We start from the raw sequence: 20,006 nt of genomic DNA, 5'->3' as shown, positions 1-20,006 counted from the left end.
CAGTATCCCAAAACCTCTCATCACTTCAGAATCTCCCCTTTGAAAGTCCAGATGCATCATCACATCCACTCTGAACTAATTAAGAACTTTCTGCTCATTACTACTTCAGAGAGTGAAGCTTTCCTCTTTGGTGGTGCGTGATCATACAGATGCCTCAGGGTTTATATGCCTTCCCGCCAGTCATTTTCTTAACTTTTTCTCTAATAAGCAACACAGTATCAGTACCGTTTCTGTACAACAGTGTTAGAAAAAAAGTGAAAAATCAATTAGAAATAAAGATATTAAGATTAAATTTATAACCACATAACTCTGGGACACAACTGAAATGGCTAATACAAAAAGCATGATTAGAAGTTCTGCTCTAACAAAGTGTTTATAAGAAGGAAAATACCTGACATAATTTTAAAAGTCTGAATGTAGCTAATGTTCAAAATTCAATACATTATTTTAAGCATTAGACAACTGAAAAGATGTATAAATAATTCAGACTCAACTCTAACCTCACACAAAGATGAATGCAACTTACAAACACAGGTGCCATATATTAATTTGCTGACCACCTGACGTCAAGGATTTTCTACAACTGCAAGTCCGGGCATGAAGAATTCCACTCCCAAACAATACCACAAGGGGTTGCCCATCTCTCTCTTCCCCTCCTCCCTTTCTCTCATCTCAGTTTTCACAATAGACCAGAACAACATCCTCTTCCTTTCCTCAACACCCAGCCCCAAGTACAAATGATGGAGGTGGGAGGGATGGATTCTAACCCAAAGGCAAAAAGAGTAGCAACCAAAAGCATCTCTCTTCAGAGGGTCAGATGTCTAAATATTCACGCTTGCTTTCATCAAAATGCTCCAAAAATTTTGCAGGAAGAATCACAACCTGGCGTTGCACAGAGAACTTCACTGCCATAACACAAAGGAAGTGTTTGAGACACAGGCACATACAGCAGGGCAGGGAACAGCTGAGAAGCTATCACTTTCCACACTACAAAAACATGACCTTTACAGTTGATTCAATCTTGTTCTGTGGCTTACATAATGAATCATCCTGTTAAAAAAGAAAAGCAGAATTGTATTACCTTTGTTTTTTGCTAGTGGAGATGGGGGCTGCTCTGTAAACACATCTGGGGAAGGGGATTCTGGGTGGTCAAAGTCTTTTTCCATAGTTTCTATGAGCCCAGTGAGATCTGAATCCTCCGAGCTGTGCCTTCTGCTGCTGACACACTCGCCGTGAGGCGGGCTGAGAAGCGGTAGCTGTGGCAAAGCACTTTCAGTCTGTTGCTCTTGCTGCTGGGGCCCGGACGTTGCGGGCTGCTGGAGGGGCTGCTCCGCCAAAGCTGGTGCCTGCTGCTGCGTCGGCTGCTGGTTCTGCCTCGTCCCCTTGGCTCTTTTGCCTGCGGCATGAGTCTGAGCTGCGGCACCCGAATCCAAGGTGAAGGGGCCCGCTCTGTTCACCGACTGCATGGAAGCTGCTTGTGCTGCAGTCCTGTTAGGTATGCTTGAACTGGGTTTGGATTTGATGTTTTCAACATCAGGTGCATTTCTATTGCTGTGAAGGTGTGCTGTTGCATTGCATTGTTTATGGTTGCCTGCACTGGATCGTGAAGACGAACTGCCTGCTGCATAGATCCCTCTGGATGAACTGTGATTAGAATCTGATCCAAGCGCATTCAAGCTGGAAGAACAACAAGTGTTTAAATATACCCTACAATGCTTCCATTCTTCCACACGAAAAAAGAATCGCTATGTCCAAAAGAATCCTTGAACTACACTGTTCTTGGCATATAACCAACAAAAATGCCTAAAACTTGCTTGACACGCCAGTAGCCTTTACCATTTCCCGTTCACTTGCCCGCTGTACGTATGAACAAACCCGCAGTAAAGCAACGGTCAGTATCTATGCCGGAGGGAATGCTGAAAGGAGAAGTTTTTTTTAACTTAAGACACCAAAGGTGCAAACAACTGGCCTGCAATTTTTCTGCAGTCTATACCTTTCATTTTCGAGAACGTTAACAGGAAATTTGACAGGGTTTGGTTTTGGTTGTTTTTTTTTCTTTCTCTTTTTCCAAAAGATGAATATTCCTCATAATCACAAAATCTATCTTTTTATCCAAGCAATCTTTTTATAAGTAACTGGGAGGATCTTTATTCATTCACCTGTTCTAAAGAGCAGTATTACTTTCTCACTGGCCTTATAACTAAAGAGGGGAAAAAAAAAAAAGGGGGGGGGAACATCCCAGAAGACCCCCAAACATATACTTACTTTCCGTCAGATGAAATTCCAACTATTCTCCTGAGATCAAGTGGCCTTCCCATATCAAAGGGAGGGTTTGAGGCCTCAAAGGACAAGCGCCTCCTAAATGGCTCCCAAATTCCTTGAGCTTCTAGATAGGCTGTTCCAATTACCAAGAGAAAGAGTACGCTGCAGAGAAGAGAGGCAGTCAGCTAAGTTTTTATTAGTTTTGAGCATTTTAAGGTTAACGAATCTAATCACACAAGACAAAAAAAGTCTGTGTCTTGTACTGAAAAGCTGAAAATTGCATCCAAACCGCAACTCTGTCCGGTAGAAACATAAAATACACGAGTCTAGCATGATACACACATCACTAATGCTGAGAATGGAAGCTAGATGTAAGTCTGACACGCAGTTGCCGATATTAATTCGAAAGAAAAAAAAAAGAGAGAGAATTAAAATATTAAAATGGCATCCAAGTGGTGAGCAGCTCTCAGTTTGTTGGTGCAATTCCATTTTAAAAGCAGAGACCCCTCTGCAGAGACCTGTACCGCTGCTCAGAGAAGAAAAATTTAAGAGCATTATTTCAAGGAGTTTTACAACAAACTGCGTCTGCTGCAATAGCGTGTTTAGGAGTTCTCCACTTACATAATGCACTGCAGTGAACTATATTTTTGAATGAAGCAATAAAACCACTGCAGAGACCTTCATCGCACTGCTATCGATTTCATCTTCTAAGAGGTGGGAGTTTCGGGGGGAGGAGACACAATGCCGATGACTAAGCTTGCCTTGCCTATTACCCTAGAAAGTTTAAATTAGCAGCTCCAGTTTCTGTTCTCCCCCAGTTCTGACTGCCAGTTTTTCTAAGCCAAATGTATGAAACCCAGCATCAATTCACACAAAAGGATGAGGTACCTCTTGCTCAATTTTAGCTAAAAGAATCTAGTCTAGATACCATCTTTTAAGTTTTAACTATCACCAAAAATACAAGCAACTCTGGAGCCCAACTCAGCTGTTGCTAGCTGGTTATCAGCGCTTTTTTCCCTGCCCCAGGGATTAAAAAGGATTCCAGATGGCAGAAGGTAGGAAAGATAATTTTCATCCAAGAGGTTAACAAGCAACAGAAAAGCTAAAGAAAGCGGGGAATTTTTCAGACAAGCTTACACAAACTGTCACTCAAAAGAGTAACGCTGGCCTTGGGTGCCGTGCCAACAATAGCATTACCTTTGGGCTGTAAGGAATGAGGTACGACCTCTTTCACTTGTTAGTTGTAATCCATGCAGCTATTTCAAAGTTTCACAAGACTGATACCAACAAGAGCATCACACGTCTCTATCACCACGGTGCTACACAAACGTGGGACGGAGCGGGCAGGGTGGCACTCTGCCCCCTCACCCCCACCGCACTCCCCTCACGGTACCAGTGCTGGGCTCCCCAGAGGTTGTACAGCGGAGGGTGCAGCCAGAGCTCACCCTGAGGGCTTCTCCTCGGCGTAAGGACTCGACTCCACGTGAGTCAACTTTGGTGTTTTGATAAACAAATACCAGCTTTGAAATGAAAGATAAAACAAATCTTGGCTTGTGGTCTTTTTAACTGCACTTTGTGGTTTTGGGGTGGTGGTGGTGAGAGCGGTGGTGGTTTGGGTTTTTTGCTTTTTAAAAAAATCATTATTAGGGGGGAAAAAAGATAACTAGCCTAAAATGTTCATGTCATTTAAATTACAAAACAAATTACTGTGAGGAACACCACACAGTGGGGAGTAGCGCGGTCTAGACACCCAAGAAGGATCTTGGTATTTTTTCTTTCCCCTCACAGTTTTATCCTGGAGCACATGTACGCCTGGTCGGCAAGTTCTTTACAAAAAGGACTGGCTCCTTTGTCGTGTTTGTACATATCCTATCAAGTCGGACTTCAAAACTTGGAGCCGCAAATACGGTAACAATCCCAGTCAAGAATGATTTAGGGAAAGCAACAATAAACACCACCTTATCAAATTAAGAACATGAACTAGACAAAATCCTAGAGTTGTTCATTCCTACAAATTAAGGATAGCTTTGCAACAATATGGAAGTATTGTTTTAGTGGCAACTACAAACCACTGTGTGGTGGCACCCTAAAAGTTAGAGGCTGCTTGTGCACAGGATCCTTGGAATATTATGAAATGGTTACATTAGGACTCTTCTCTACTTTGCTGCTAAGAAGGATGTTTTGTACTTGTCAGAAAAAGACATAGGGGAAGGATTAGTATTCTGTATTCTTTTGGAAAGTCTAATTAACAAACACAGTACATATAAAATTATTCACGCAAACTACACTTAGGAGCTGACAAGCCTTATTCACTCTGTCAATAAACTAAAGAGAAACTAAGCTTATAAATTTGTAGAAAACGTACAGAAGAAAGCCACTTAGCAAAGTGCTGAGTAAGTAGTTAAGTCATGCAGTGTTAGTTAGAAAACAAAATTTCCTAAGTAATAGAACTTTTCCTGTTACTTAGGAAAATGCAGTTTCCTAAGTAACGCTGCATTACTTGGGAAAGTGCTGAAGAGTCAAAAATGAAAATGAAGCAGGCTGTAACTTTATCTTCACTATTTCTTTTATCAATCCTTAGAAGGAAAGACAGCCCAACGGAAAATCAAGTATCTTAATATATTAAAAAAAAAAAAAGGCAGGAATATTACATATCTGTGATAAAGCTTTGGATTTGCAGCACACAGAGGGGCCACGCTTCCACCCCAGGCATCTCCAGCAGCAATCCATCTCACACTAAGATATAAGCTTAACGCTAATGAAAAAGGAAAACAGCATTTGCTGTTACAGATAATTAACAAATTTTACTGATAAGTTTCTATGCTAGGATTTTCTCTGGATAAAGGCAGTGGGGGAAAGTGTCTCACATCAAAGAGACAAGCAGGGACACATTGTTTATAACCTCAGATTCCAGATAAACAAAGATAGGTAGAGGTCAGACTAGGGAAACGCAGTGGAATTTTCAACTCATATTTCAACCAGTTGTAGCTACCACACATCTGTTTGCTGAGAAAAAAGTGCATTAATATGCTACTACGTAACCTCCGAGCGTGCAGGGTTGCAAACAATGCTCTTCAGGTTCTCAGAAATCCCATGATTAGTATCACCAGTTGTCCGTCACATACGAGCGGCAGCAAAGTTAAATTCATCCAAGGCATCCGCTAAGCTCATTACAGTCACTGCCCCGTATCTCTCTAAAGCACAATAGACCAGAAGGATGCTTAAATTTCTATGGGAATCTACAGTTCGCAGTGCTTTAATTCCTAATTTGATTGAAGTTTGGCCTAACTATATCAAAAAACCCCTACACATTAGCGGGGTTAACAGGAGTATGTATCTCACCTAAGGAAACAGGCCCAAGCAAGAACTGTATTATTTTGTCCTCAGTTTGAGCACAAAGTCTGTACTCCTCAGCTTTAAACTGTTCGCACTCAATCCATACCAGCGTTTTTTAATTTGTTCTCCTTGGTGACCTCACCCTATTTTATTTTACACCAATTATAGCATGTACTGAATACATATATATTTCTCTGTAACCTGTGTTCAAGCAGTGGTCATTCATGCACGTACACCGCTAACGACAAACGCACACACACACTACCTCATTATTCCTGAGATGATTATGTACAGTGCCAACTCCCAGTTGGGCCTGGGGAGCGCTTCTGCACACGTTGCTAACATGTGATATGGAAGGGATGCGTTCAAGATAAATACAAATTCAGAACCTCCTGCAGTGATGAATTTTAATTCACGTATGACTCTGGAAGCAGTGAAATCGGGTGTAAACCTGAAAACAAAGTAAAGCACATTAGAACTTTTCATATGAACAGCAGGAAATTTTGAAGTAATTTACATGATTCATGAATTTAAAGCCCAAACCAAACCAAACAAACAACTCCACCAATTACTGCCGTGACTGGCAGCCCAATCAAACATTTATAACAAATAGTATGACATGAGTATGACTAATGATCACCCACACAATTACCCTAAAAATACTTGAGAGTATCTTTCAAATACCTCAAGATGTCTTTGACCAAGTTCAATAAACACCTATGCTTAACACATCTGATACTAGATTACCTCTGATACACCATATGAAGATGTATTATAACCACTGAAATTAAGTTTTGACCAAATCTGTTAAAATAAAGCTATGAAGGCAGTAAAAAAATTAACAGCAGCTGTAAGCAATGGAACTGACCATTATGTGAGCTAGGAAGTTTTTCAACACTTCACAACTGCATGCCTTTTCAAAAGCATCACCACTACGTTCCCGTCTCGTCACAAACTAAGATCGTTGCAGAAATACTAGTGAAGTTTCACTGCCTGCGATCTTGTACACTCTCTTGCAGAACAGAAGCATCTTCTGAACTTCTTAGATACCATATTCTGAATTGTTAACTTTACATCCAAGCAGTGTTAAAAGATTGGTTTGGTGCAGAGATCATTTACAATAAAAATTGACAGAATTAATCATTATCATTAAGGTAGCAGATAAAATATTCAAGACTAAAATGCTGTGCATTACGGTAATAATCCTTAGACTAAAGGCTCTTTTCTACATACTGCAATGCACCAAAAACATATGTAAATCTAGATCTCAAGTGCATTCACAATCCAAATGAAGGAAATGTATAAAAAACCCCATATAGTAACACTATTCCAACTCAGTAAGTTATACTTACTGGATAGTAACAAAAGTAATACTACAGTCAGCCATGAAAACTTGAAGCTACTTAAAAATGAAATAGTGTTTGCAAGAAGAGAGAAAAGTGTCATGTTTTAAGTTGTATTAAAAAAACCCAAACACTCAAAGCTGAAGTAAAAAACCTCAGAATTTAACAGAGTTTTCCTCCGCAACAGAATTAGGTATACAGAATTCCCAGTGTAAGACTCCATTTAGATGTAAGAAAAAATACTTACAATATGACAATGTCTTTTGAGGCATTGGCACTTAGTGCAAACTCGTGACAGTTAACTACTTTAAATCCATATCCTTCACATGTATAGCCACTGATTTCCATACTTTTCACATTAATCTGGAGCTGTCCTGTGTTTTCCACTTTAAATGTTCTTCTCAGTGTGAAATTCGGTTCTTTGTATTTCATTTCTAGAATCAAACAGCAGAAAGTGGTTAGTGTTGTGCTAAACAGATATCCTTCACTATATTCGTGTCCTACAGCAGAAGAGAGCTCTGTCAGTATCAGAGCAGGAAAGGGGACTAGCGAGGCCCACGGCAATGTTCACGTAACCTGCAGGAACGTATCTCTGCCGCCGGATTCTCATCGCTGTCAAGGCAGGGCACTTGTACAACTCCAGAGCCCTCTGATGCATCAGGGGCAAAAAACCCCAAACCCTCAAACCTCTGATAGCACTGCTGCCTCACAAAAAATCATCTAAGCTGTAAAGTTCTTTGACGTACTGCTCAGTGTTGTGGCAGTCTGTGAAAAGTCTCAGCATGAGGAGAATTAAAACTTATTTTTTTGTGTCTTAAAAATAAAATCCACAGCTGAGCTACACATATCTTATTAGCAAAAAAAAAAAAAATCCCTAAACCACAACATGTAATAACTAAGTTTTATTTGAACTCTTCTTACTTCTCCCTCAAAAAAAGCAGAATAATCTCAGATAATAATTAACACGGCACCTTACAAATATGTCTGGAAAACCGCAAAGTAGAAAAGCAGATTTTAATACCAGATACAACTAAATCTCTTTTACCAGTTCCTTTGGTAAGTAATACAGGTACTCTTCGCTCTCCTCTCAGAAGCAAGCCTGGGGCCACAGAGCAGAAATCCTCTGACCCCAGAGCAGAATCCAGCTGGGAATCAGTTCGCATCAAGAAACACACCCTACCTTTTTCCCTGTTGGCTATGTGCATAAAGATTCTGAAGGTGTGCGGCGGGGGGGAAAAATATATATGGAAAGTTGCACCTGTGATCCAATTTGACTTTAAATTTAGGAATTAAGAGATTATCCTGATAAATATACTAGGATCTTCACCTCTTCTACCTTGAATTTTAGTGGATGAAGGGCTTTTGTTTCATCTTTCCTACTTCTCACGTTAAAATTAAAAAGGTAAAATACTTTATTTTCTGCCTAAATAAAGCAGCAATATTAATGTATTTAAAGGAATTAAATTTCTGGGGCAGTAGAATAGGGAAGAAATATTTCCACACATTTCCAGTTGTACATGTAAAATGCAATTTCTTTTCTGTTCAGCATAGTAGCTCAAGAAGTACTCACTTTCTGAACAGTCTTTCAACAATGCTTCTGTGATTTTAAAGCGCAAAGAACTTCCTGGACCAGGGGGTTTGCCTGCAACCTTCAAGCTCTCAGTCGTTCCTTGTCCTTGTACCATTATGGCATCTATGACAGTCAGATTATTTCTGTGTACAATGAAAAAGGGGAAACATTCATAAAGGATTATGCAGTCTGTTGCTCCTGCAAGCTTCTCTACAGACTATGAAGTTATATCCCAAATCTGGAGGATGGAAATAAAACCAGTTCCACAGATAATTCCCCACAATACGGAAATAAATAGTGGGGACGTCTCAAACATAGTGTTTGCAAGACAAAAACCTAAGAAATGACAACATAGTGTACAAATAACAAGCCCAATGAAGTACTAGTTAAAGTTTATATTTCAACATCATATTAATGTATCATACCTGACACAAAGTGAAATAGTTATTCAAACAGAGCTCCTTACTAGAAAGGCTGAACTTGCATTGCAGCTTGATCTTGCAAATGGCATCTATAACTAGAGTCCCACTTTCAAGATAGTGTAGTATGTATTTAAGAATTCAAATCTCCAAGTACTGGTGGATGAAAAGCTGGACATGACCCGGCAATGTGCGCTCACAGCCCAGAAAGCCAACCATGTCCTGGGCTGCATCACAAGCAGCGTGACCAGCAGGTCGAGGGAGGGGATTCTGCCCCTCTGCTCTGCTCTGGTGAGACCCCCCTGCAGTACTGCCTTCAGCTCTGGGGTCCTCAGCACAAGAAGGACATGGACCTGTTGGAGCGAGTCCAGAGGAGGCCACGAAGATGATCCGAGGGCTGGAGCACCTCTGCTGTGAGGACAGGCTGAGACAGTTGGGGTTGTTCAGCCTGGAGAAGAGAAGGCTCCAGGGAGACCTGACTGAAGCCTTCCAGTAGTTAAAGGAGGCTTATAAGAAAGATGGGGACAGACTTTATATAGGGCCTGTTGCAACAGGACAAGGGGTAATGGTTTTAAACTAAAGGAAGGCAGATTTAGATCAGATATAAGGAAGGAATTTTTTACGATGAGGATGGTGAAACATTGGCACAGGTTGCCCAGAGAGGTGGTAGATGCCCCATCCCTGGAAACATTCCAGGTCAGGCTGGACGTGGCTCTGAGCAACCTGATCGAGTTGAAGATGTCCCTGCTCGTTGCACGGGGGGTTGGACTAGATGACCTTTAAAGGTCCCTTCCAACCCAAACCGTTCTGTGATTCTATTATAACAGCGGATTATATATTTATATTAGAAAGTATGTACTCAATACAGTTTAACTACTGTAAAACATATCACAATTACATTTAAATTAAATCTTTCTCCAAGCACATTTGATTCTACAATTATTCTTGTAAAAGCAAGAGTTTCTTACTGACAGACAATCACAAGTATGATCTTATACATAAATAAAAAACATCGGAAAAACTCACACTCATTTCAGAAATATCTATCATACCTGATAACAATTAATGATGAAACAGTTTTATTAAGAACTGGAGTGAACTTTACTTTGACAGACTTTCTCTCACCAGGTTTCAATATTAGGCTTAAAACTGAATGACGAGCCAGGCCCTTTGTAAGTCCTACAGTGCTCTGTAGTGGCTGGACCTTAAGACAGTGGGGAAAACAAAGTGACTTTTAAAAATAGGAAATTTTTACATACATTTGATAGAAATTATATTTTTTTAGCTAGAAAAATTGGTCTTGGCATAAAGTGTACTATCCAGTGACATATACTGTGGTTTTTTTTCAACCTGAAAGTCTGATAGCACAAGAATTTCCCTACTTACTAATAAACCATCTGTGTTTATTAAGAAGCAGAAGAACACCGTAAGACAGAACTGAGCTAAACTACACCCATGTGGATTTATAAAGTTCTAGTAGAAGAAAGAGTTCAGAAATTCTTAAATGTGTATTTAAACACCAAATCAGCATTAAGCCACATTTTCTATCCTCAAAATTTTCCACTGTTAATATATATATATATGGAATATATAAAGGGGAAAATGCAAACTTAAAATAGAAGAACTATTGAAAAAAGTGTATTTTTCCAAGTTTGCCTTTAGACACAGTGCAAGCATTGAATTGCTCATCTAAAACAAACTGCAAAAGGAGAGTGAAAGGCATACATATTGGATAAGAAAAGAAAGTGTTCAGGATGTGGCATGCTCTCTATGAAAAAGCATGCACTTAAAGTTGTCCACAAAACTCAAATCACTTAAAAAAATAAAGCAGTGGAAAACTCAGTACTTAGGTAATTTTTGAACTAGCAACCACTACACCAAAGAAAATAATCCTGTATCAGTTAGAGAATGAATAAATGCAGTTTTCCTGTAACTTCCACAATCCTATTATAACATAAACATACAGAAAAAGTGACATTTTAACTGTTACATTTGAAGAAATACAACTTTTCCTAATTTCCTGAAAATATCCAACAGAAGCATCACATTTTTCACACATACTAATACCTAAACTTGAAGACATGTGACTGAACTCATTAAAATATTACGGTATTTAAATTTAAAAATGTAAAGAATGTATTGAAATACTTACACAATTTCTGAAGACCTGGAACTCTAGAGTCCTCAGATTGAAATTAGTCGGCTTACTCAAATTAAACCTGAAACAGACATGCAGGGTTTTTTTTGCCCTCAGATCAGGGAAGATAATGACATAATGCATTTATGGGTTTTAACACAAATCAAGAACCTGTGGTAAGACTCAAACGATGCAGCTGAAAGGATCGTTTGATTATTTTTATTTTTTTTTTATTCCCCCTCTCATACATCAAGTTAAGGAAGAAACGTAAACACCATTTTAGCTCAGCAAAAGATACATGTGATCAATGGCAATCAGCCTAGATTCAGTTCTCAACTGGCCTAATGATTCCAATTCTGGAAGCGGCCAACACTGTAACTACCAGCACAGCTGCCAAACGCTGCATGCATTTTTTGTAAAATGCATTTTGCTGCAGAGTGACATGGCCTTAGCCTTAAGTACTCCAAAACAATACTTACCGTTCTAACATTTTATCGACAAAGGTGGATGGGTTAGAATACAGAGCTACAGGAAGGAACTGAATAAACACAGGAACGTCAGCTGGATTTTCTAGAAAAATTTCTTCTTCCTATTCAGAAACACAATTTTTTTTAATAGTTTACATTAGGATTAATGTAATTAGAAATACCTAGTAAAGTGCAGTCCCTACAAAATGGTATTATCAACAAAATAACTTACTGATGAACTGTTTGTATTGGTAAGAGGGAAGCTTAGATGGCGTGGTGAACGAAGTACGGAAGGCCAGGCCATTTCTGCTGTAATTTTCAACCGGACGTCCTTCTGAAGGTCTGTGTCTACTTCAAATACAGCATTCAGTCTGGAGAAACAGTTACAAAGCTTACTTTACAGGAGTAAAATAGGAAAGCCTAGAAAAAGCAGAGGGCTTAAAGAGGACTCTAAAAAGAACATTAGTTTGAGAAATAGCACGGCACATTATATTTATATGCAATTAAAAACCCCCACTGAGCTCTGCCCATATGTACTGCTATTAAAAAGCACAACAGAAACCGCCAAAACACACTACAGGAGACCAATCCAAAGGTCCTAAAGATGTTCTTTATTAAGTATTGTTGTCAACATCCATCCATTCCAAGTTCTGTTATGGCCTATTTATGGATAAAGGTGAGCAGGAAAATGTGGTAGAACTTAGGCACTGCATCACAAATCTTTTGGTATTTGCATTTCTCTTAAATCACTGCTCTCTGGACAGTGAGACAGAAATTTTATCTTCCATTAGGAAGCACCTAGCTCTTACTATTGCAGAAACAAATTTTGAGAATATAACTGAGATTCAGATCAGTAAGAAGAATAATTCAAAATATATATGATGATTTGCAAAGGCATACACAGTAGAAAGGAAAAATATCAGTCCTGCTATAGTCTGTTTCCAATACATCCAGACATCCACTATCCAGAAAACGTACTCTGCCTGCACATGTGTAATGCACAGTAAATCTGTACATGTACCCCAGCTGCAATGGATACACGGAGTATGGTCCTGTACTCATGTCTAACAAATCTAAAGCAAATCTGAAGCAGTCACACCTGGTGCCCGCTACTATTTCCATCAGTGAACGAAGTTCGTTGCTGTTAACCAAGCTCTTGCCACAGACTTGGTTCCTGTTCTCCTACGAGCCCTCCACCATGAGCTGAACCAAGACTGAACAATCTGAGGTCTCCAGTCAGCAAAACCAATGAAACGCTGAACTTCAAGCCTAGAGAAGTATTTTGGAGAGACTCCAAATGCTCAAGTCAGAACTCCTCTGTATTCAGAAGGAGCGGCTTCTCCTTTGCTGAATGCTACCTTGGATAGCTGGTTAATTTTAACTGTCTTTAAAAGCATTACACATTCTAGATTACATATTATATTAACTAACATTACAGCATTGTATATTCTAGTTAGAACTGCTACTTATTCAGAAGTAGTTTTTAATAGAATTTTCCTTTCCTGTCCTCTTACTGTAGGTGATAGGACATTCTTGAAAGTTACCAGCATGGCTAAATAGAGGATTTTGTTTAGATCAAATTTGTTCAGGAGTTATTAATATATCAGCATTATAACAAAAAAATGTTAAAGGAGATATGCTTTTGTTACGCTATTTAGCTACATATAGCCATTTTGTTTCTCTACAAATATGCACACCCTTTTTGAAATGGTAGTCTGCATGCTATCATCACAAAAGACACATGCACTTGCTGTTAATGCTAACTTATGCCTCTTGGAGATTCAATCATTTTATGTATGAGAAGGCAGATGTTTAAAAGGTATATAGCAGCCTGCAGAGTTTGCTATTCAACATTTAGGAAAAGTCAATCAATATCACCTTCTATTTAGCAAATCTCCTGGAAAAACACCAGACAATTTGATAATCAACTGAAATGCAATAATCTCAGAATAGTAGCAATAGAAAACCTTATGAAATCTTAGAGGAATATGGAGGTTGCTACTCTAAACCAGATTAAGCTGGGGTACTGCACAAACAGTACAATCAGTTTTAGGAAATTTTTGCAGAGTAGAGACTGCCTTGCTGTTGTCATCTTTTCAAGAACTGCAGCACACTCTAGTGAATAGTAACTTTCAGTGATGTGTTTGACTTAAGGAAATTATTACTGTTTTTTAACCTTTAAAACATTCTCTTTAAAGGATTTGCAGAGAAGGTCAAGTAACTCCTCCTTGGCCGCCTCTCAAATAGCGCTTTAACATTAACAAACCTTGTATTTTGTAAGAGCACACATAACACAGAATTATCTAGTGACTTAAAGCCTGAGAAAACAACAGGGATAAAATACTTACCTATGGCTTGAGTTCTCTTTTATTTCCGTCCATTCTTTGAATAAGTTCTCATGCAAATCCCAGTCAGAATCCCATGCATCTTCTTGCATTGCTAGACTGTGCTGGACTTTAGATTCCGCTTTAAGAAATAATGTGTTTTTTAAACTCTTCATGTAAAATTATTGCTTAAGGAGAAAATTTTTTTCCAAAGATTCTTGTTACAAAGTTGAACATTACTTACATTTAGATAGAAAAGGCAATCCTACATAACAATGATCTCCACATTGTAAACCAGGATCAAAATAAATATTTGCAATCTGCAAAACAGATAAGGGCAGATCAATTGAGAAACAGCACAGTAAGTCTAATGGCCAAAGAAAAAAGAAAGAAGACTTCTGATGACCACATAAACTTAACATATACTATACATAAGACAGAACTTGTAAACATGTAGAAATAAGGCATAAACAAACCTTTGATTTTTTTCCTGGCTCTAAATCTTCTTTATTACTTCTTAGCCTCTTATAATAAAACCTTACATCTTCCGTCAGGGAGCGTATGTGTTGTATTTTCACTTTCTGAGAAAAGGAGTTCATAATGTTCAGGCTCTGGTGAACTACTTTCCCCTAAAGAAAAGAAAGGATGAAAAAAGTCTGCAGGATATGCATTTTTCCTAGCATATGTATTCATTTATGCAGGTTGGCAAAGACCATAGCAGAGCTGAAGTTTTACATTGAGATTTTTAACTACGCTATCTTAAAAAAATGCCACTTGTAACACTTCAGGGCAAGGTTCTGTGAAGTGTCTTGAAGAGCTAAGGACAACAGTTCTACTTAATCAAATCGCATTGAAAAAGTACCAGAGGAGGAAAGGCAAGAGAAAACTTCAGTTTTCTGAGCCTCCTATTACAAAAGGGAAACAAGCTTCTTGTAAGAGATCTAGTAGATAGTTGCTAGTAATTAGAAATAACCTGAAAGCAACAGTAGAGTGAAGGTGCAGATTACAAACACCACAGGTGACAGAGGGCATTTAAAGACATAGATACAACCCTCCTTCTCACTCCCAATGAAATTAAGACATCAGGCCTAAAATTACAATATTTAAAAAGAAAACAGTACAAGTTTTCTCCCCCACACCTTTACCCCCTGCCTTCTCTTCCGAGCCAAACGTTACTTTACCTTTTAAGCACAGAACACGTAGTTTCATTGTTTGTCATGACCAGGATCGTTACAATGCTCAAGCTCTCCCCCTGCCCTTACTTGTAAATCAGTGATTCTGTGGCCACGTTTTTCACCTTATCTCAAAACCCAGCCCTGACAAGTATAGAGTAAACAATAAATAAAAAACTGAAACAAACAAAGCAGCGCAACTCAGGACTGGTGACAAGATTTCAGATTTATATAAAATAAATGAATATAAGCAAATTTAAATACCCAAGACTGTCTTCTAATGAACATGACTAGAGTTTTTCATGTCTTCCTTAAATCAATACTTTCAGCTTTTTAAAAATTTCTCTAAGGTAAGGACTGAAGTGGAGAGATGGGAGAGAGGCACTTTGCAGGCTCAAAATTTGACTGTGGCCTCAGGAAAAAGTCACATATTAGTCTCAAGAGTAGCAACTGCAGAGGGAAAGAAAATACAAGAATAAATCTCTAAACAGTATAGTCCTGCTAAACTGAATGGAAGTATGTCTGAGCTTCATCTGTGGAATCCTATGAGTAACGAACTGCCATCAACTGGGCAAGATAAAGGTTTGTTAAACTGTAGAACAAATGAACAGTATTTTACTGAAACCCTTACGCAGCATTTAGACATGAAACAACAGATAAGGGAAGATGACTTTACCCATCAGTAATAAGAAAAACGATGCTATTTAGCATATAGGTCCTTAAAGATGAGCTTTGATCAGGGAAGATTTGAGAGGTAGCACTGTGATCTAAAAATGCCATTATGAAGCAGAAGTCAACACAGCTAGGATCTGTTTAAATCAAAAGACTGATCTTTACAAGGCCTGTATACACCGTTAGTGTATTGCTGACAAACTTTGACAGAATATCAGAAATCAGACTTAGGGGCAAACACACTACAATTATAAACACAGCCAGCCAGCACTGGGGACTGGGCAGCTGCAGGAGAATTACATCCGAGGTATGAACTGAAAAGCAAGCGTTACTAAAAGTGTAGTGCTTACTTATTCCTGGACATTATAGTTGTCAAATTTCTCCACCAAACACTGAAACAAGAAGAACTGATGCTATTTTAGACATATTTTCATAAGTAACGGAGACATTACAGAACAACTAGGTGCAAGAGTATCATGAATTCAGTGACCACAAGTTTAGTTTGAAGTGAATCCAAGAAAAAGGAAAAGTAAGTCTGTCAGTGTTCTCAAATATCAAAAGAGCTAAGTGATCCAACTAACAGAAGTAGTCACTGAAGCTGACTGCTCTGAAAAGCTTGGGCCTTGAACACAGAAAACAGTCTAGAATCTTGTCAAAGGCGATAATTCTGTCTGAACCTATACTCCCAAACAAAACACAGGAGGCCAAAGGTCCCTTGAATGAATAATTATGTGAAAACATTACTAGAAAAAGCATGAAGTCAATAAAAATCACAGCAGCCTGGGGATGAGAAAGAACGATGACAGCAAGGAAGCTATGCCTTAGAGGCTGAGAAACACAGATGCTACAAGAAGGAGCACCTGCCAAAATAACACACAAGCAAGCAAACAAACAAAAAAATCAAGCTGACCAAGACCTTGGGCATATACTAAGATACATCGAGAAGCTCTTTAGCCATTCCAGTTAGAACAAAATAAAGGGAGACTAAAAAAAATTACTTCTTTAGGGCCCAAAATGGAACAAAATATTTTAATGTGGCATTCAAGAGGGACAATGATCTTGCCAGGAATTAAGAAATATAAATTACGATATAAAATATAGAAATTGCTTTATCAGACCTTTAAGTTATTTCAGCTTATCAAAGGCATATGGAGCAGTTCGTAGATGAAGTTACAGATACGGTAGTCAGTGTAAAAATATCCACATAATGGTGAGGCCATGTAGTCAAATAGGAAACACAGATCCTGAACATAAAAAATAACAAGCGATCTTTGCAACTGTAGGCATGACCGTTTGATCTCAAGACTAGCAAAAGACTTCAGCACACTTTGTGAAGTAGGAGATCAGAAGGGAGATGGAATGGATAACGGGGCAAATGTAGCAATGATTTACTGAAGTCCTGCTGACTGACCTATCTTCCTCTGATGAGACCTACTGCACTACCTTTTCAAAAAATTATAATTTATCTAGGAGACATGAGGTAAAGCATTTGATAAAAGTGCCACTGAAAAATTACCATTTAAGAGTACACAAACTGTAAGATAAGCAGGAGATACTACAGAGCTAACGGAAGAGGAGGTAGGAACAGGCAGTGCTCTACAACAGGTTGAGGCTATGCAGGACAGACAAGGAAACAAAAACCATTTCCACCAACATGCACAGAGTTAGTTTTATCTTTTCAGAAAACTGCTATCTCTGTCTCCTTTTGCTACCTTTTCCCCCCACAGTTTTCAGTCTCTCTCCCTATGATTTCCCATCATATTACATTCCCCACGCATCAGAAAGTCACATAAAGTTCAGACTTCAATGAAATACCAATTGCAAAGACAATATGCCTTGACTGCCCATGCTTCTATGGTTATGCTGAATGCCAAGCCAGAAGAAAGTATTTATCTGGTTAATAGCCTGCTGCTTGAGTCTGTAGCCCTGAGCAAAGCAGCTGCTTTCAGCACTCATTGAATAAACACTACGGCAGGAGCAGGGATGAAAACAGCCATTACAGATTCTTGCAGAGAGCTGAAGACCCACACAGCTTTCTTGTTTTCCTGTTCATGTACTCCACCATGTACCCTCAAGAGACCTATTTTCAGTGTGGAAACAATACAATAATGCTTCCACAGAGATCAAGGACGACTTACACTAAAATGTCAGTTTATTAGCTGACTTTGTTGTCTTTGGTATTACACTTCAGGAGTTTGAAAAATGCATTTCTGCAATTTCAACTCTCTCTTACTCTTGGTGCTAATGCACATGAACTGGTAATAACCAAGTGACCACAGCTACGTTAGAATGAGGCTGCAAAGAATCAGGTTTGGGATCATATCAGTATTCCAAGATCCCATTCAAGTGGGCAGTAGAGGAGATGTAAGCATAATTCATGCTTGGGACGTGTGGGGAAAAAAAAAATAACCAAACAAAAAATAGCGACAAACTGAGTAACAGTTCAGTAACACCACCTCTCCAGCAATCTGACATGCAACAATTCAAGACAGCGGTTTCTCTTGAAAAGGACAGATAAACAAAAAACATAGCAAGAAAACATTTAATGTTATGACCCAACTCTCTTACCGGAAAAGAAGGTGGAAGAAAAACATGTTTTGGGGAGCAGGTCAGCGAGCCTACAGCAATCACTGCCTTCACTGGTATAGTTAAAATCTGGGGAAAAAAAAAAAAAACACCAAGAAAAGTTTAACAAAAAACAACTTAAATTTCAGCCTTTAAATGTCTCTTCCACTTTTAAATTGCATAGAATAACAAAACCCTGAAGTTCTACAATTAATGTAGACTAGGTTTATATACACATTTGAAACATGGAGTCATGAATTAAGATTTCAACACATCATCACATTCAGAACAGTCACTCCATATTGTCAGGAAGCACACCTTTGCTCAGTCATACTTAGCACCATTCTATACGGAACACAAAAGCACAGTTAAAACATAAGCTCTCCAATGGGGCACTATATAGGTCTCACTTGAATGGGGCTTACTTTGTTGGAAAACAGGAGGATAACACCTTTGAAATAAATGACGGAAGAGAATATACCAAACTTCTCAAGAAACCAAAAAACCGTAAGAAGTCATGGTAAGACCTCGAGGTAGACATAGACTTCGAAAAAGGAGTCTGGAAGGGATGGCAATGAGATCTTTTCTGTATATTATTAAAGTTACCAATACAAGCAGAAAAACTTCAAGAAAAAGCAAGAAAATAAAAAGCTTCAGATTGTATAACTGAAGGGTCACATACATGTATGGATGTTAAAAAAGCTTAAAATCTCAGATCGCACAAATTAGGAATTTCCCATTTTCTGTAGCTTGATCAGAACACCATAAACACAGAACAAGCTATATATTTTCCTGACTTCATAAGCACAATGTGTCACTTTTTTTTTCCTACATATATCACCCAAAGATATTAAATACAATCTCTCTCATCTGCAAAATAATTTATTAACAAGAAAGGCATATGAAGTTGAGAATTAACTGGTAGTTCTTCTTTCCCTTACTAATCTTAGTGTAAGAACTCCATTTCATCTCCTGTCAGCAAACTGTAATTTCTCCAAAACAACTTTCACATTGAGTTTTGACAAAAAAACCTTCTGAAATTATAGCTCAATTTCAGTAACTGATAATGTACCAAAAAGCACATTGCCAGCACGTGTTATGCCGAAAGGTCCATGCCTTGATGCTTTGAGGATGTGTCAAGTCATTGAAGAACCCATACCTCAAAGCATTAGGTCAGATTTAAACGGATATTGCTGAAAGCCAGATGAAAATCATAATGAAAGTCATTCTTCATTCCTTCAGAAAAGACACAGCATAAGTAGCACTGCTGTCATTTGATGTAGGGTTAACTTGCAGAGATAACCTGACCTCCAGAGGTCCCTTCCAATCTTTCCCTGATATCACAACCTATCCACTAAGATAACTCTTAAAACTTCACACTTAAAAATTGAACATATCATTTGGGCTACACCCATGAATACGCAATAAATATACCTCATAATCTGTCGTGATTTGTACAGCTCCATCATGAATTCCTTCAAGTTCTTTAGCTATTAGTTTTACTCTAAACACAGCATAATAACCTGACGCTAGTATCACCTGTAAATGGTAGAAAAAGAGTCATCCATTGTATTCCTTTAAATGGAAATATATTTCACTTAAAAACGTACCCAACATCCCCTTATTTCTTTAAATTGAATCAAAATCCCTTTGAAACAACCGTCACTGGTAAAAAGAAAAATCCAAACACATCAGTTACTGACACAAAAATTATCTATTCCTTGAGGTGATAAATTCCA

The 20,006-nt window shown here is 38.5% G+C and overlaps 1 protein-coding gene across 1 annotated transcript in view; it reads right to left on the bottom strand.

Annotated features, from left to right (window-relative positions):
• The window catches only part of LOC104164867 (transmembrane protein 131-like), a gene marked incomplete at its 5' end in the record, with an annotated part of 34,854 nt that extends 15,048 nt beyond the window's left edge, over positions 1-19,806 (bottom strand). Inside the window, 14 exon segments of the mRNA XM_009704330.1 lie at positions 1,082-1,677; positions 2,266-2,424; positions 5,864-6,049; positions 7,189-7,375; positions 8,512-8,654; positions 9,983-10,134; positions 11,083-11,149; positions 11,547-11,656; positions 11,767-11,905; positions 13,883-14,000; positions 14,103-14,178; positions 14,335-14,487; positions 18,271-18,357; positions 19,702-19,806. Of these exon segments, the coding sequence (XP_009702632.1) occupies positions 1,082-1,677; positions 2,266-2,424; positions 5,864-6,049; positions 7,189-7,375; positions 8,512-8,654; positions 9,983-10,134; positions 11,083-11,149; positions 11,547-11,656; positions 11,767-11,905; positions 13,883-14,000; positions 14,103-14,178; positions 14,335-14,487; positions 18,271-18,357; positions 19,702-19,806 (2,278 nt within the window).
• Between the last annotated feature and the right edge of the window lie 200 nt (positions 19,807-20,006).

The sequence above is a fragment of the Cariama cristata genome, unplaced genomic scaffold (genome assembly GCF_000690535.1).
Source record: "Cariama cristata isolate BGI_N322 unplaced genomic scaffold, ASM69053v1 scaffold12757, whole genome shotgun sequence".
Lineage (NCBI taxonomy): Eukaryota > Metazoa > Chordata > Aves > Cariamiformes > Cariamidae > Cariama > Cariama cristata.
The sequence above is the reverse complement of the archived record's forward strand: the minus strand, read 5'-3'. Positions and strand labels throughout refer to the sequence as shown.